The sequence below is a fragment of the Lineus longissimus genome, chromosome 16, assembly GCF_910592395.1.
Source record: "Lineus longissimus chromosome 16, tnLinLong1.2, whole genome shotgun sequence".
In the NCBI taxonomy this organism is placed as follows: Eukaryota; Metazoa; Nemertea; class Pilidiophora; order Heteronemertea; family Lineidae; genus Lineus; species Lineus longissimus.
Genome location: NC_088323.1, coordinates 11,846,151 through 11,865,679, shown reverse-complemented (window position 1 = coordinate 11,865,679; position 19,529 = coordinate 11,846,151). Strand labels below are relative to the sequence as shown.

The 19,529-nt window shown below is 39.0% G+C and overlaps 1 protein-coding gene across 9 annotated transcripts in view; it reads left to right on the top strand.

Moving 5' to 3' along the window:
- Positions 1–19,529, top strand: part of LOC135500257 (rho GTPase-activating protein 12-like) — an 82,505-nt gene that overhangs the window by 20,395 nt on the left and 42,581 nt on the right. For 4 of the 9 annotated variants that reach the window (XM_064791594.1, XM_064791595.1, XM_064791593.1 and 1 more), the window contains exons 6-10: positions 712–774; positions 8,666–8,737; positions 10,854–11,240; positions 15,696–15,757; positions 18,466–18,640. In XM_064791594.1, coding sequence (XP_064647664.1) covers positions 712–774; positions 8,666–8,737; positions 10,854–11,240; positions 15,696–15,757; positions 18,466–18,640 — 759 coding nt within the window. The remainder of the gene's footprint in view (positions 1–711; positions 775–8,665; positions 8,738–10,853; positions 11,241–15,695; positions 15,758–18,465; positions 18,641–19,529) is intronic. The other 5 variants (XM_064791596.1, XM_064791592.1, XM_064791599.1 and 2 more) reach the window with 3 other exon arrangements.

Sequence of the window (19,529 nt, the reverse complement as noted above, 5' to 3'; positions counted from 1 at the left end):
TATGTAATATAGTGCAGTTTTTGTCATCCAATGTCATCCTCGCAGACAATTTGCAAAAAGGGCTATGAACTTTAAACTTTGTATATATGAACCCCTAGGTGAGATGACCTCATGCACAAAATTTTGGTCTGATTTGGTTCTTGACTTGGACACCAGTGGGCCGAAACTGAAATGGCTCTTTAACTTCGAAGGACAACAAGTCAATTTGACCTATTTTGTAAGGTCAATTATCTAAATTGGACATTTGGATGAAACTGTCGCATTTTTGGCTTTGATCCGGTGAGCACAATGGCCCCTGTCAATTCTAATTCTCTTCGTGTCGTGTGTCTGGCTCATATTTCAACTAAACCTATGTACCATGGGTATGGTGATTGGTCCTTGTACATTTATTAAACTTTGTATAGTTGGTTTATAGAATGCATTAAAAATCATTTATTGTTTTAATCAGATATGACTGTCTGTCGATGACCGGCTGTGAGTTCGACCGGCCATATTGTGCACTTCCTTTCATGAGCATACCTCTTTAACCGTTAGTCATTTAGGGTGGATGCAAAACTTTTATAAGACAGCTCAGTTCTCAATAATCTTGAAGTTGAGTTTTTGATATTTCGCCAAAATTGTCTGATCTTTTGGTGACTTGTACATGATAACTTTTGTGGATATTGCACCTTATATGAAAACTATCAATGATACTTATTGTTTTGTTGCTAGGACATCCTACTCCCCGAGCGCCCAGCTCCTCTCTCTGCTCCGGTGGGAACTTTTAGCATCGAGGTTCGTCTCGCACATTTTGCAGAATGCTGCATGGCATGTTAAGTTCTTTCTTGTACTGCATTATGATTTGACAATTGTTTTTAGCAAGAATGGACTTCAGTATAAAAATCCTGCATTTTTGATTGAAGTGCTGAAATTGCATGACCAGTTATTATTTCTTGATAACGGCTTCTTATAATAAATATTCTTATTGGTCTCATGTTGGTTCTTAATCAAAATAACCACAATGAAGCTTCTCTTAGTGGTCACCTCTATGAGCAGGACGTCCTCTCTATAAGGACACTGATTTTGGTCCATTTTTTATTGCATTTCGGGACGACTGCATTAAAGTTTGTTTCCATACCTGTCACCATTGCTTTTAAAATAGACAGCTGCATCGATTGTGGTGTCACCAGTAAAAGTACATGTACCTTGTTTTACACATTCTTCCAAATCATCCATATCACCTACCTGGCCTATGTCCAGTTGGAGGCCATGTGTGATGGCCCATGCTATCATTACGTGTTACAGAATACTCAACAAATCAAAATTGTCCTAAAATATAGCCTTCCAAGAGCTTCCAACTTCAAATCTCCAGCGCCTGTCTGGTTCAGTTGAAGGTAAATCATAGCAATGTGGTGCAACACTGATACATACCGGTGCTTTATAAACCCTAGGTGCTTTTTAACTCATAAGGAGGACTAGAGCAAATTTCATTAAAAAAATCCTTGAGATGAATGAATTCTCGTACTTGACGACCCGCTTGTTCCAAAAAATCTACTGTGATCCGCTGAATTTTGGTAGTGGAACATATTCATTTTTATGATTTGAAGAAACAAATATCTTTTTCTCAACATTTTTGGAGCTGATTATGTAGTTTCTTTCAGTTTCTTCAAAAAAGGTGTATTTATTGGATTTTTTTCTTCTTGAAATTGAAGATGAAAATGTTGCTTTCAAATTGAGTTGATTTACAAAAATAAAAAGCCTGGCAAAATTAGAGGTTTATCCTGGGCTCTAACTTGGTGTGAGTCATGTTACTGCCATCTGGTCATAGTCTTATTCAGCTTGACACCAAGTTTTTGGAAGTTTAGTTTTGAAAAACGACCCACCCCTAATTTGTAGAGTGAAATGTCTGGTCTGATTGTAAGCAGATTCCTCTGAAAATTGCTTCTGTCCTTCAGGTTAACATATGATTCTGGATTTTCTATATTTATACTAGGTGACACACGAAATATTAAGTACTTCTTACTTTGAATAATTCAAATGTACAGCTGAAACACTTTTCGATCCTTATTTGTTTAATTTCATTATGTGCATTAATTGGTTTAGCGTAATGCCAAAAAACTTATAAACTTTTGGTGATTTTCGTGCCCGGTCTGGTTTAGTTCAATCTGATTGGTCGTCCAACTCTAAGAAGACAGTAGTAATCTACGAGCGACTGTTTTGATGTTTAGTGGGTAATGTGGCACTGAGGTTTGCTTCCTTTTGTGAGATTCATCAAGACCTCTATGATTCACCCTGTAAAAAACAATCATGGCTTGAATGATTGTTACTGTCGTGTAAGAGGTTGACATGTGACCAATTGCACCTTATTTTGCCAACCTGCTCTGACGTAAAATGGTTGCAAAGTGTAAATGCCTATTCTGCAATAACTAATGCTCGCAATAACGTCAAACAAATTAGGAACAAAAAGTTCTGATCTCAGTTGCATCTGGCAGAAATTAGGTAAATATGAGATTGATCTTTTTGAAGTTTTTAAAAGTCAAAAGTAGGAAACCGTTTTTGTGTCACCTAGTATTATGATGTTAAAAACATTGAACAGGTTAATTCTTCATCAGATTCAAGTAGAACTGTTCCTGATTAGTTGTTTTGATCTATTTTATAAATGAATTTTTTTCTTTACATTGAATGTGTACTTCTTTTTGTTGTATGGATTTTCAATTGGCTCTTGAAAATAAGGACGGCTTAATGTTGGGAAAGTGAATCAGACCTGACTATTACTATGAATTTAGTGAATGAAGAGAAATATCTCAGAATCAGTCTTGCTTTATTTAGTTAATAGCGGTGTGTCCAAACATGCATTTAGAATAACATAAAATGTTCAATGCCAATTCTGTTGCTGTCTGATCATTTCATGTTGATTGAACAAGTGAGCTAGGCCACAAACTAATTATAAGCTGCTGTAGATTGACGTACACTCCTTAATCGGCTTATAGTCAAAATCTTTGGATGACCACACTAGCCGAAGAATATACAAGACGAACTATTGCCATAAAGTGCACCACTCACCTTTTGATTTGACCCACTTTTCAAGGTCACAGAGGACAAATGGTGTAAATCGGCCATTAGGGTATATCTGTGGCATGTTATTTAGAAGCTAACGTGAACAAGCAATTTAACTTGCTGCTACATGTACCTGCAATTTAAATTGCATGCAACAATAATCACTCGTTTGCCGTGGTCTTCGCGACCTCTAACAGGTAACAGCGACCTGCGAATCAAAATCCAGCTCAAGGATTACTGGTTTTACCAAGTATAGAGCCATACTTGGTTTTACCAACAGATGGGAGATTGTTTTAGTTGCACACAGCAGTGATCTGCAGATAGCTGCTGTTTTAAAGGGACAACTTTGTATGAGATATGTTGGTTTTTCATACAAAATGGCTTCCAGCAGGACCATGACTTCTCCAAACAGGATGATTGAAAAGTTATTGAGCTGCAATAAACAATGCACTAAAACAGGGTGTTACCATAAGCCTGCCTGAAATTCACATGCCATGTCCAAAACTGCTTCGCAACACCGTCCAAAATCATTATTAGAACTCAGCATTTTGGGATACTACTGGTGGCGGCGCATGGTGTAAAGTAGAGTCATTATCCTCCTGGCCAGGTAACGACCACGCCCAAGTTGTCCCTTTAAGTCACTCGTCTGCCTCATGCTTTATAAAGCTATCATCTGTATCTTTCTCTGTCACAGCGGTCAAATGGCACAAATTAGCCAAGTGGATGTTACTATGGCCAGGCCTTCCAATTGCATCCATGGAGATCAATACACTGTGTATTTCTTCAACCCTATTTTGAGTTCATTTTAAACCACACTATTTCTGTTTGGACGATAACTTTTCTGCATGAACAGATCACAATTGATTAATTATCTGTAAAAATGCATTTAAAAGGTAATAAATTGTATCTCTCCCTCTCGAAGTGGCCTTATTCTATCAGGTCTATCGACAATTGAAAAAATAAGTTCAGCGCTCTTTATCAAATGTTTGATGTTCTTATTTATCATGAGATAATAATACTTAAAAATTGTATCAGTTTAAATAAGAGTGTGCCTGTACACACACTTAGACAATGAAAGTATATGAACTAAGGAGACAGTGCTGACTATCACTCAATTTGTATCACAGAGCAAATCAATATAATGTCACTGCTTAGTAAAAACATAAAAGGTGATCTCAGGTGAGCACAATGCCCCTGACCGTTTCATATATTTATAATGTAACGCAGTGATATCAGATTTTGTCACAGGCGCATGTGATCGACCTCGCAGACTTGCAAATTTCGTTGCAAGCTTTGCGATACGTATCATGTCTTAATGAAATGAAAAGTCTGTGATGTGCTATTGTTACTTGAAATTAATGGCACTTTCAATTCATTCATTCTACAGGATTGGCATTGGACAAACACCAATTATACAGATCTTTCACAATATCACTCATGAATTGTTTGAAACTAAATAATTGTTTGCACATTTGTTTGCTTAAATTGGAGTTCTGTAGCATCCAGCATCTTGAGCTTCTCTAGAAATGTCTTTTAAACGCTTGACCCCACACCTTACTTCACACAGTACAGCCGAGTCAAAATGGCATTTATTTATTCCTTTATTAGCTCACCTCTTAGCAGAGGTGAGCTTATCCCATACCGTGGCGTCCGTCGTCCGTCGTCGTCGTCGTCGTCGTCGTCCGTGGCGTCCGTCGTCCGTCGTCGTCGTCCGTCGTCCGTTAGCAGGGCACGTTTCGTAACTGTTAGAGCTATTGAGTTGAAACTTGGTACACATGTACCCTTATGTAATGACACCTTGGAGACCAAGTTTCGGTTCGATTCGTTTCATGGTTTGGCCACCAGGGGGCCAAACGTTAAAAGTGAAAATATGCAATATCTCCCTTAATAGTAGTCGGGAAATTTTGAAAAAAATATGGTAGGTACTTCTAGCAAAGGTGCATCATATATCCTCCGGGTTTTTGATTTGACCTCCTTTTCAAGGTCACAGAGGTCAAATGGTGTAAATTGGCCGTTAGGATGTAACGATGGCACGTTTCTAAACTGCAATGACTATTGATACCAAATTTGGTACACATTTACCCCTTAGTCAGGTGATCTCAGGGACCGAAGTTTGGTCCAATATGATTCACCACTTGACCACCAGGGGGCAAAATCCAAAAACCTTAAAAATGTGATTATTCCTTAACTTCTTGCCCGATTGCCACCAATTTGATATAATGGGTACATCTAACCACCATACAGTATATGTCACACAGGTTTTTAATTTGACCTTCTTGTCAAGGTCACAGAGGTCAAATGGCGTAAATTCGCCGTCAGGCCGTAACTATGGCACGTTTCTTAGCTGCAATGACTATTAATCACAAATTAAGTACACATGTACCCCTTGGTCAGGTGATCTCAGGTACCGAAGTTTGGTGCGATCTGATTTGCCGTTTGGCCTCCAGGGAGGGGCCAAATCCTAAATTCTTCAAAATGCCATTATTCCTAGTAATGACTTGCCCGATTGGCACCAATTTTATATCATAGGTACATCTAATTCTAACAACCATTCAATGTGTCGCCCGGGTCTTCTTTGATTTGACCTACTTTTCAAGGTCACCGAGGTCGAATGTACTGTAAATTGGCCATTTTGGGGAAATTGTAATTGCTTGGACCTACATCAAACCTAACACTACATGACACAATACCATGCTCTTTATCCATCTTTCCTCCACATGAGGTGAGCACAATGGCCCTGGCCATTTCATTCACTATTGGACCAAAAACCTGAGGTGGCCGATCCCTGGTTCAAAGGTCACCTGGATATCACCGATGATTCTACAGACTCTAACTAGAATCACCTCATTTCTATTGGAAAATAAATGAATCAATGAGGTAATCTTAACATTGGAGGGTCCACTTGGGGATGGGTTAATGGACTTGGTCTCCTGAACTGACCCTGAACAACACAAACTGAAGTACACACTGATTGCAGGCATTCAAAGCTGGCCACTTAACTTTACAGGGCTTGAGTATAACCAATGCCACCGCTGCCATGGCAGTCTGTGCGCTCCAAAGCCCTTCGAAGCCCTCTGGGGTACATTTGGCTTGCAAAGGAAATCATCCCTCACCTCAACACTTGCTTTGTAAAATTAGGTTCTCAAGACAGACAAAGGAATATAATGCCATTTTGACCGTAGTCATATTTTGTGTAATGAGGAGTGGGTTACACCCTGCTTTGCTTTTTTACAGCTCGAGGAAGAGAAACCAGATGTAAGATGCTTGCTATATATATAGTTTAGTTAATCTCTTCTCTGGCTCCTTTATATGCCTGTAAGGCCCTCACAACACTAGTATAGCCTCGGCCAGCCTTCTTCAATCCCCTAATACTGATGCCTACAATTCATCTTTGACAATTTCCACTAGCTGCCAAGGGCCTAGACATTAAAACCTTAGCATTAGTAGTACCTTCAAGTGTTTGAAGGGGATGTAAAAGGCTGAAAATGCAACATTTTCTTGAAATTTCCCAGTGAATCTGAGGACTGAGTTGGGAGTGGCCTGAAGGGTAAATATTGAGCAGCCATATTCTTAAAATTTTTAACAGTCAACTCTCTGTTTCATTCAGCTGACTTCCTTTCCTTTTCTCAAACCCCTTTAGCATTACCATTACCCTTGCTTCACTGGCATGAGATACCCCGCTAATTTGTCTTGCCGGTCCTGTACCGTACAGTTGATAACTCATAGGTGATGAAACATTTATTGTCATTTGCATTTTAGGTAATCCTCAAATGTTGTTGAGTGTGCATGTGATGATGTAATTGCAAAACAGTGTGTTGTACAGTGCAGCCACAACAGTACTGGTCCAGAAGGGTGTTCCGGAACGAATACCTGCGAGGTCTTATCAAACCTTGCATGTTTTGCGGAATGCCCTCTATTTCATTTTATCATATTCCTCATGTAAGCGTAACAGACGAATTTGAAGAAGTTTGTTTTGGTGCTGACCAGTCATGCGTTTCCCCTTGAACAAAGGATTGCCGTGTCTCTAGGCATTGTACAAAGTCGGCCCTCTGAGGGTGCGCATTTGATTTTTTTGGCACTGATTCGTCTTCTTTAAATTCGTCTATAGTTTTGATGTTCTGTGAGATGGGAGAGACCCATTTCAGGTCATTTAACTACTACTCAGACCAACCAGGCACGGACAGTGAATGGTGATAGTGAGTAGTGCATATGTACTACAGGGTGTATCAATAAAAATGGAACAGTTGCTATTTTCCCCAATATTTGCAACTCGAGGATAGATATGACAGATACATGTAGGTCATATTATGGGTATGTATCCTAGCTTCATATTGACACCATTCATGTATGAATAGCATTCCGCATGGCTTGTCACGCACTGTTTAAACGATATCCCATTTGTTGCAAGCTGAGGATTATGTTTGTATATGATGCTCAGTGTCTTATTCATTGCGTAACATTCTTAAGTAATGCCCAGATGCTAGGACATATAATGTAATGCATATGTGCATGATCATTGGAATAATGGGGCAGCTTAGGCCACAGGAGAGTTCATTCATTGTCACTGAATATGCGCGCTTGGGAAGTTTGGCAAGAGTGAGAGAAGCCTTCGCCTGTCGGGTATCCCAACAGACCTGTCCCATCTAGGGAAACGACCCACCAATCAGTTTCGATAGGAATGATTCTCACCAAAAACTGACATTATGGCTCGGACTTCACAGTAATGGTCTGTTGATCAGGCCATGTTCTTTGAACGGAACATAAGCGGCGAACGTTACTTGGAAATGATAAACCTTAAGATCATTCCAGTGGCTCAATGCTCATTATAGGAGGAATCGGGCTGGAGGTGTTCGTGATCTTTAGTGGGCTAAGGTTGGTGCCCCTTTTCAATACCTGGATCGAGTGACAACAATTTTCCTACCATCTGGGTGTTACTTAAGAATGTTATGCAGTGATTATTAAGACACAAGAGGATCAACTACAAACGTAATCTTCACCCTGCAACAAATGGGATTTCAGGTCATTTTGTTTAAACAGTGCCTGACAAGCCATGCGGAACACTATTCAAACATGAACGGTGTCAATTTGAAGCTAAGATCCATATGCATAATATGACCTACATGTATCTGTCATATCTATCCTAGAGTATTAGGGAAAAGAGCAACTGTTCCATTTTTTTTATACACCCTGTAGAACTATTTGAACATACATGTAGTTGGTTGTTGCCTTCTTAACATGACACCAACCCTTAATCAAGTGGGCTAAAGTTGTGTGGATAACCTACATTTTGGAAATGTGTCGCACTTTTGTCAATAAAGAATGCAAAAATGGCAACGGCTTGCGTAGTGGTGGCTGGGAGAGGCCCGTGTAATGAAAGTCTGAAGGTAAATAAACCTTGGTACGCTTCATCGAGTGCTTGTACTTATCAGCAAGACGCTTAGCATCCATGTGTTCTTTTTTGTTGAAGATCAATAGAGAAACCAGTTTGGAAGTGTCAACAAAGTCAACAGTTTCGGTTGTGTTCTCATTGAGAGTGTGGACAATTTCATGGCGTCATGGCCATCTACTTGGAAGCTTTAGTGAAACATGTGCCAGTTTTTTTATTGTGATTTTTAATTGTCTCTTTTAGTCATTCAAGAAAGAATTACAGGATCTCTTACAAGTCCCTGGGCCTGACGGTGCTGTCTCTTTGATAGTCAAGGTAAATATGACATGGATCCTGATTCAAAAAATTTTCCAAAAATCTTGACCATGAGGAGGTTAAGAAATGTTATTGTGACTCTTGATTCCACCTTCGCTCTTATAACTATACAGGGTGGCCTAGAAAAGTGCATGGCCTTGTTTCTTTTTCATTTTTAGCTCATCTCTGGGGAGCTTATACATACTGTGGCGTCCATCGTCGTCTGTTAGTGGAGCACGTTTCATCACTGATAGGGCTAGATGGCTAAAACTTGGTGTGATGGCAGCTTTGGGCAATATGCCCAGACGTATTTTTCTTTTTCGTGATATGACCTACTTTCTGGCCTCCAGGCGGTCATCTTGGAAATTTTTTGCCTTGAAGCTAATGGTTGTATGTAGAGTGACAACATTTATATGCTGGGTATATCTGATAAGGCAAAATGACATATCACCCAGGTTTTGATTTGACCTGGTTTTGATTTGACTTTTCAAGGTCACAGAGGTCAAAGTTCACTAAACCGATAAGGTGGCATGTTTCGTTTCTATTTGAGCTAGAAGCTTCTAAACTTGTGAGGACATGTATCTAGGGACCCTCTGTTCTACCCCAAAAATTTGTCCTGCCCGGCCTTCAAATATGAAAATTAAACAAAGTCGGATTGTAACCAAATTTCATGTGATTGTAGATCTATGTACTCTCTGCAACATTCCTGATTTTCAGTCAAATCCATCTACGAAAATTAAACAAAGTCCTATTACTTCGAAACTAGTGATCGGATTGCAACCAAACTTCACGTGATTATGTATCTATGTACTCTTATCAATATATCCCTAATTTTCAATCAAATCCCATGACAAATATGGCCACCAGGCCACCATCTTGAAAATCCAACAAAGTCCTAGTACTCCTAAACTGTTGAACAGATGTCAAGTCAACTTTATTACCAAAATGCTACACCGAGATGGTACTGGGAATTTTCTTTTGTGCCATTGAGCCGAGAAGAATAATATTATTCAGTGGAATCAGAACTGGTGAAACTAGCCAGAAACTGTTCTCCCCATATCCACTGCAAATGACATGCATTACATTACCCGAGGTGAGCGCATGGTCCCTGGACCATTTTATTTGCAAATATTGCCAATTTAACATGGGTGTGTGTCACTACAGTTGGAAGTTATATGGTAGGAAGTTTTGGTGAAAATCACCTTGCACTTTTGGGGCACATTTATCAAGAAAATATCGTGAGTTTGCATCATGCCATTGATGCATTCTGGGACTTTAACCCTTCTCTTTACCCCTTTCTCGTCTGCAGGGTTTTGAGTGTCTTTTCTGCAAAACAATTGTGACATGGTTATTTATCGGCACTTAGTCAAGCTCTATGCATCAAACTCCAGCTGTAACCCTTGGCTACACTTTATACGGTTTGTAGGCTGAAAGAGTTAAGAGTGTATGGTACCAACTGGGGCTCAAACACACTCTCCTTTGTGTCTGAATAATGCCCTTTTGTGCTAGCCGCCACTCTGAACAAAATTTTAAAGAATTCTCAGATATTTGACCTTTTTTTCCCTCATCATTGCAACAAAGATACTGTTTAGGAAGAAATGTACCCTGTGCCAGGACAATCTTTTCTTAAGCTCGGCGTATGTTTCCATTTTGACACATTTCGGAGTCACTGAATTATTATTTTGGTGGTTAAGCCTTTACCCGGTAAATACCACGTGCAGGAGCAAAGGGGTTAAGTTAGAAATGCGAGTCTTGAGTTTCGTCTTCATGCCAAACATAAGCCCTTGTGAGACATTCTATGAAGTCGCTGCTGAAGTAATGACTTGACGACATTTCTAAACCTCTCTGACTTGGCGGTTAATTGACAAGATGTACAGGGCAAAAAATGAGGATTTCTTTCCTGTGTTGAGAAGGAAGAAAAGCAGTACATGTTGAAATCTATAAAGTCTATTGATGGTGTGTTGTTATTGGCAAGGTCAAGATGTATTGAAAACAGAGTCCTCATGCCTCTATAGTCTTTGTCGGTAATAATATCATTTAATCTGTTGAAAGCAAATTTTTTGAATGATTCATAGGATTTCATCAGGTTTTTTACTTAGGATATATAACATAGAAGACATTATCATTCTCTGTTTAGCCAACACCGGAATCATTGCAGATCTCTGAGTCTATCGAAATGAAACCGCCAACTCCAGGCCCAATCATGAAACAGCCATTCTCCCAAGAATTTCCCTGGACGTCAGATTCTCCAAGGGAGAATAGCCCCCAGTGCGAGTCCCCCGTAGTGATCCGTAGCCCACTTCGTGAACGTGACCCCTCTCATGGGAAGAGTCCATTACGCGAGACAAAATCTATGATGTTACCTGTAGACTCCCTCATGATGCAACATTTTCCTGGAATGCTGGAGCATGGTTTGGGCAAGGAGTCGCGGGAATCATTGATGGTCCAGAGTATGACCGGTTCTGCAATGAATCCAAGTTCGCCAAGGGATGGCCAGCAAACCCGTAAGAAAGAGCCTAAAAAGGTAACAGGAGCATATACATGACTTTCACGACATAATGTCATTCACGACTCACAACACGGTCTGATGTACTGTCGTAGCACTTGTGGCATCAATGTTGATGCTTGTGCCTGACCTGGTTAGAAGGGAACCAATGCATTTCAAGTACATTAAGAACCTGAATTCGGCAAGATGCACATGACAGAATTTGCTGAAATTTTCAAGGTGGCTAGATTATTTCCAATATGTATGTATGACTTTGTCAATTTGTCATTACTTTTGATAGCTTGACAAGGACCCAAGATATGGTGAAAAAGTTGCCGTTGATACAAAATATGGCTCTTTCTTCTGATACACCTTTCTTCTGATACACACAGTTTATCAAATTTGGACAGACCTAACGGACAACATTCGAGCCCTAAATTATAGTGAAATGCATTGAAAAATAACACTCTTCCAGCCAGTGCGCATGCCAAGATTGCTAGATTTCAACGATCCTAGAAACTGCATCGTGAATCTCATGTATGGATTTTATAGAGTATTTTGTGCACATTTATACATTGTACTAACACCTTAAAGATTCACCAACATAGTCAATGATGTCAAACAAATTAGGGGACACCCAAAAATAGAAAAAATAAACTATACCTCAAGTGTATAATACATAGCAAATGTTTTTGGTGGAAAATTGCCTCCCTAAACCTTTTTCTGCACCTTAAGATACAAACAAACCGTATTTCTATATTGCCTGTTTCAAACTGATGCCTAAATGCACAGAAATTAACACAAATCATGAAAATTAATTTTCTGAAAACAAGGCAGTAGTATTTGAGGAATGCTGGAATACCAGGATCAGTTGCATGCTCCTCCCCTTGCATATATCACTGACCATCGTATGGGAGTAAACTGATGATTATTGGGGGAATGAGGTGGAGAATAAAACTTAATGCTCTTTCCTGGAAATCACCATATCTGACCAACATTCTCATTGGCTGAAATTCCAGACACTGAGGAGCACCCTGCAGAATGTCTTGTTATCAAACCAATTTGTAAGATATTATAAGAGGTGTTTATCCTCGCCCTGCGATCACAAAAATTTTCGCTAAAATGACAAAGTTACATTTTAAGTGTATAATGGATGCGACGAACAAACACAACTTACTTAGTAACTGGATGGAATTTTGTGTTGTTTGTAATGGTTTTTGGGTCAACGTTTTGTACGTATTTATCCCTGAACTGCGGGCGTGTTGTGGCATTAGAAAACAGCCGGCACAGTCTACCCGGGGCATAAGCTTGGTATAAGTTTTTACGATTGAAAGGCCGTGAATCTCGGAATGATAACGGGCAGATCTGTAAATGCCTGATATTGTTTCCAAATAAGGGTGATGAAGAATACAGGATATTTCTCTCTGGGGGAATCTACTGGTGTGGGCTTTAAAAATAAACAATTTCTGCTTGACTTCTCAAAAGCTTGGCTTCTTGCAAACTTTAATGTACTAATGATAGAAGCTACAGCCATGAGGTTCATGCAGTGCTCTTTCATATACTCAAGGTGGCATTGCATTAAACAATGAGCTTTGTGCAAGAAATAATGGAATCTAAGGACGTGGAAGCAATATTACAGCATATACTCCTTTTATAGGCAAATATCGAAATAAAAGATTATATTGAAGAGAACTCATTTGAGCAATTCATTTTGCTGCCCAACCTTGTCACAGTCGTCATATGGTGGCGACGCAGACTGATCTTTCAAAATGGCGACGACAAATGGTATAAGAGGGACTACATCCCCAGATGTCATCCTTGGTAGACCCTCTTAGGTTAGATTGCATTGTAACACAGTAGAGCCTGACGACATATAGTAGTTTTTGTCCAATCCAAGGGAACATTGGATTTTGTGGAAAACTTTAGTTTAATTAATTTAGTTGTGCTTATTAGTCTGCAACAAACTGTAAAATGTTTGCTGCTGAAATTTAATGGTTGATGGATCGGAATTGAAATTTTCACTCTCTAAGTTTGTATTTGAAAATGTATTTGCAAAAATGTCGAAAGAAAATTTCCCGATTAACAGAATTAATAATAAGGAATGGTGTTAGTCCTAAAGCCCTTATTATATAAGACATGCAAATACCCAATATCGTGATCTATACAAAGCACTTTATATGACATGAACCAAGTAGATGACCACTGTACTTTCAACAGAATACCCTGTATCTCCTTAATCTTTGAGAGCTCAGAGGTAACTAGTGTTTCATTTTCTTTTCCTTGACCTGTATCTTTACATAAATTAAAAAATATATTTTCTTCGTTCAGAAACATTTGGGGTGATCTTTTCGAGAAAATTTGTTTGGGGTTATCTGAAGTTCCAAAAGCTTAGTCTTTATCAATTCTTGATATAAGTACATTAGATAGGTTTGGTTATTTCAATCATTTATACCTTAACCACATCACTACCGGACATTTTTGGAGTTATTAGGTTGACCACTGGGCTCCACATAATGACGTGCAATGCATCATGCATGATAGTACAGTGCATCATCGGACAAAAATTCCGGTCTACAGGAGCGTGAGTCTTTGCACATCAGACCGAAATTTTGGGCTACAGTAGTGAAGTGGTTAAGCCGAAAAAATCAGTTTATGGAAAGGTGTTAGTGCAGTCCCATATGGAGGTTCACCAAGTTAGACTTTCAGGGATGGTTTGCCACAAACAAGTGAAAATGCATGGCTTGAATTCCATTAGTCCGGTAGTCTGCACAGTTTTAGGTAAAGCATTTGAAGAGGAGCAAGTTTCATCACATCGACCTGCGATTATAATCACACGCTACCAAATTATATCCTTTGCAGTTGTCGTCGCAGGTACTGTGATTCGTCGCCATTTTCACAAACTGTCCACTCAACATTTTTTTTATTTTGAGTAATCAGCATATTTAAGTTATTTGATTTTTGTTGATTCGCCAAACTTAACCCTATAACACCTGGAGGCGCCCTATGACGCCCGCTGCCGATCCCCCTGCAGGCGCCCAATGACGTGCTTAGCTACCGATCTCCTTCAGAGCGCCGCCTATTATTAATCTATGAAACTTAAAAGCTTTCAAATGCCCGGATGAACAATGGTGGTTGCTGTAGAAGTTTTTGAGATATTTGACGATTAAGTTTTTGTTTCTCTTCAAGCCAGTAAATTCAGGTTGGACATTTGAATTGCTGAAATGGATCGTTTGTTTGATTCCGATTTGGATGTACCCTATCTAATAGGGAATTTCATCTTCTTTTAAATAAACGGGACTTATAATACATTATTTGGAAGTTCACCTATGTCATTTTGTAAAAAACTGGACTCATCGTAAAAAAATTTATTTCTAGGTAAAATCACGTCGGGGCCTAGGGGAATAAGCACTTGCGCTGGCAGTGGCTCTAGGTGTTATAGGGCTAAATGACTTCATGTACAGGTCTACAAATTTGAGTGAAGAACCATTGACCTATATGATTAGGTTTGGTGGCAAAACCTCAAAAGTGAAAATTTGTTGATTGGTCACTTTGTGAAAACAGCAACGGATTGATGTGACCTGCAATGAATGACAAACTCAGCGATAAGTGGTTTTAACTGCAGAAAAGTGATCCCTTTCTCGCTCCTCGCAGGGATATTGTTACAGATTGTAGTGACACAGATTACTCAGTTGTGGTGTGCTTAAAAGTGCACTTGATGTTTTCTTGAATTTTATCAGTGTGTCTTGATATAGTACTAGTACTTGTGTTCCTTGGGATGAAAAATTTGGGAGAATGTTCATGTGCTTTTCATTGTGATAGTGATGGTGCTGTGCTTACCTGCTGGTGTCTGGTGATGGACATTGTTGTTCTTGTCAATACCAGTAATGTTCAGCAGTTTGTACGTTTAACTATTTTCACATTTAAGGTGTTTACAGTGCTTTTGCTTTACTATACATTGCACCTTTGGGATTTTAGGCTCCCTAGTTCTCAGCTTGAAGAAGTTCTGTATCATAAACAGGTTGTCTTCAGAACTTCTGTATTTTAACCATATCGCTACGATTGACTGTATGCAGTCCAGTGCGTTATGATGCAAAGATCGTATGACAGGCCACATCAACAGCTGAATGACGTCATGATGCAATGCATGCAAATGCATGATGAAAGTTACTTGGTACATCATTCTAACTTAGGGTAAAAACTCGACACTAAAATGCTCTGATGCAGCAAAGATTGTAAAATGTGAACTGCCTACTTTCCACGAGCGCTTCATTTTCGAAGTTTTGGGGAAAAAATGGCAAAGAAAGTCGGTCGGTCTGCTGATAACTTGTTTGCCTAATTTCAAACCTTTGCTCTGAAACAGCACGGCCAGCAGAGATGTAAAAAAAAATCTTTGTAATGTTATTCAATGCTTTTAGGTGTCACACTGCTTTCTTAAAACACAAACCAGAAAATGAATTCTGCATATTTTGTCAATCCCTGAATTTGTCTTTCCAGCCTTCTGATAAAAAAGGGGTACTGAACAAGACAAAGATTATGGAGGCAGGGAAAAAGTTAGCGTAAGTATTGTAAATTCAAGATTCTTTATTCCTGGTGCCTATGCTGAGGCAGGGAAAGGACTGGGGAAAAGAACCATGCAGTAAGACATATCAAATGATAAAATTGTTTGTTTTTCTTTACCTCGAAGTGTTTCATTAAAGTGTAAACAGATTCTGCATTGCTCTTCATTTAATCACTACTGTAATCACAGTGAGCATTTAAATGACCCAGACACTTCTGAGCCGATATCAGGTTATAGCTACTATCATGGGCCCATTCATGTTTGGCTGGCCATTCCCATAAAAAAAGAGACAAGACCACAATTGATTTTTTAAGCCTTTTAGCAGTTAAATTGTCAATGTTTGACCGCGACGCATCAAAGAATGCGTCAACTAGTGAAACTGAAATTCGGATATGATATACGGGTTAGTCTTGCGAGTAACTGGTGCGATTTAAATTGGTGATTGACCACGGAAATTTTTTTTTAATCGACAAATTAGACAGACTTTGATATTTCCACTCTTTTCAGCCAACTGGCAGAAAAAACTCAAAACACGCCCCCTATTACCCAATTAGCAAAATTCGAAATTAATTTTTTCATCAAATAATTTCTTTATATCTGTAGACTTGCCACAACAAATATTTTTTCAATACCTCTCCAAATAATACTTGAGAGTTAAAAACATGCACTCGTCTAATTGATAGGCCTCGACCCTCCAACCTATGAATATTCATTAGTGGTCTTGTCTCAATGAAGGTACATTTCAGGGGTTAACATTTTGAGAATTGTTTCAAACTAATGTACATGACATCCCACAACTCTCCAACAAAGGAAAGTCATATCTGGACATTTTTGGAGAAATGAGAGACATTTCAAAGAGTGGTACAACTGTGCCAAAGCGACGAAAGAGGACAAAATCGACAAAAAGTCATGATTTTGCAGCCAACAGCACCAAATTCAAAGACCTGCCCTGGCCAGAATAAGCAAGCTATGGAGCTGAAAATTTAGGATGTGATTTAGGAATATCTTTGCTGCTTAGGGCACAACTTTCAGAATCAAGGCCTAAGTAGTTTCAAAGAAATTACAAAATGAATGGCAACACAACAAGACTTGTAAAAATGAAACCGAACTTAGACCGGGGTTAGGTTGACTCTTATTTGGGTCAAATTAAGTTTTTTTCTCATTATTTTAGCTTGTTTTGACCTTAAATCATCAGCAATACAATATTCTAAATGAATTAGAGTGATTTGAGCACATTCAAATTTTTCACTATATTGACCCAAAATGTAGTGTAAATGAAGGTACATTTCAGGGGTTAACATTTTGAGAATTTTTTCAAACCAATGTACATGACATCCCACAACTCTCCAACAAAGGAAAGTCATATCTGGACATTTTGGGAGAAATGAGAGACATTTCCAAGAGTGGTACACTGTGCCAAAAGCGACGAAAGAGGACAAAATCGACAAAAAGTCATGATTTTGCAGCCAACAGCACCAAATTCAAAGACCAGCCCTGGCCAGAATAAGCAAGCTATGGAGCTGAAAGTTTAGGATGTGATTTAGGAATATCTTTGCTGCTCAGGGAACAACTTTCAGAATCAAGGCCTAAGAAGTTTCAAAGAAATTACAAAATGAATGGCAACACAACAAGACTTGTAAAAATGAAACCGAACTTAGACCGGGGCTAGGTTGGCTCATATTGGGGTCAAATTAAGTTTTTTTCTCATTATTTTAGCTTGTTTTGACCTTAAATCATCAGCAATACAATATTCTAAATGAATTAGAGTGATTTGAGCACATTCAAATTTTTCACTAAATTGACCCAAAATGCAGTGTAAATAGAGACAAGACCACAATTGATTTTTTAAGCCTTTTAGCAGTTAAATTGTCAATGTTTGACCGCGACGCATCAAAGAATGCGTCAACTAGTGAAACTGAAATTCGGATATGATATACGGATTAGTCTTGCGAGTAACTGGTGCGATTTAAATTGGTGATTGACCACGGAAATTTTTTTTTAATCGACAAATTAGACAGACTTTGATATTTCCACTCTTTTCAGCCAACTGGCAGAAAAAACTCAAAACACGCCCCCTATTACCCAATTAGCAAAATTCGAAATTAATTTTTTCATCAAATAATTTCTTTATATCTTTAGACTTGCCACAGCAAATATTTTTTCAATACCTCTCCAAATATGTACTTGAGAGTAAAAAACATGCACTCGTCTAATAGATAGGCCTCGACCCTCCAACCTATGAATATTCATTAGTGGTCTTGTCTCAAAACTGTCTTGGTCCATGGAGGCCGCCATTGACATCTGATGTCACATGACTGTACATGTGTAGTACTTCATAATAACCTCTGTTGCAGCCTATTGTTGAAACCTATTCATTAAAAGAAATATAATAATTTGGATGAGAATGTACATGTCTCTTGGTGCTAACAGTAACACTCCTGTGAGTGTGACTGATACGACAATTCTAGTTTCCTTTTAAAAAGGGTTCAGACGATGCCCTTCAGTCAAAAATACCAGATGTAAATACATTTTATTGTGTGATACGAGCATAAAAAATATATAATTTTTACTATTAACAGATTATTTCACATATCCCAGCATAGGCCTGTGATGTGATGATGAGCGGACATGCCAGCCATTGTTTATCTTGAGATATTGTAATGGAAGGAGACTGATAAGCCGAGGTGGTTCTGTTTCTCTTTTCAGTAAGAAATGGAGCCAGACATATATTGTGTTGTCTGGGTCAAATTTACTATTCTACAAGGATGCAAAAGCTGCTCAAAAATCTCCTGTGGGGAGACCAGAAACTGTGATAGACATGTCAACCGCCGAAATAGATTGGGGGAACCGGGAAACATCGAGCAGGAAGAATGTGCTTCAGGTTAGTGAAATTAGTAGTGTTATCAAATAATCCTTTTGCTGCCACCAGAATGAAGAACTGGCTGGTTTTACAGCCCATGTTCAAAGTCTGTGTTGCTTTCATCTCTATCTGTCCATCTTTCTGTCAGTCTGTACACTTTGCTTGTGTACGCCATAAAGTGAGAATGGAAAACTGTTCTTCTGATAGATGGTGAGGTTGATTGGTTTTCACTAAGGAAGGTTCCTTCCAAGTTGGCTTTTCCACATTCTGTGGACTAAAACTGCTTCATGAGCGAGTCAACCGATGGCTTTCAATTTTCTGTGGGATTATGGGGTCGGGTGGGAGAGGCACCCTATAAATGTTAGATCTGATCTGAAATCCGAGATGGCAACCTGGCTGTCATTGCAGTGATCTTCTACTGTAGACCACAACGTCCAATTAATGCAGTGGCATTATGTGCAGGCCGCAATCTCAAGTGATACAAATGAACCACGGTTTGCTATACGACTAAACAAAGCAACCATAATTTAGCGGTCGATTATGTCATGCTCGTGGTTAGTTTCAGAGTACGGAGCGACAGGGAAAGATATTACTGGCCCGCTTTGCGGTCTACACGTTACAACAATGACACCTATTGCTCAGAAACTTTACCTCATATGGCTCTAAAGAACAAAGTATTACCAAAGCAGTTGTGACCCATCACGGCAAAATGAGTGCCTTGTCCCAGGGCTCAAAATAAGCGGTATCGCATCGCAATTTGCGACAGAAATTTTAGGAATTGCGATATAAACGATCTTGGGCAAAAACAAAATCGCGATGCATCTACGTTGGTCCGATGTCGGAAAAAGTTGCTATACATAGCTTCAAAACTGCTATACAAGTCAAGACCTTGTATAGCAACTTTGCTATA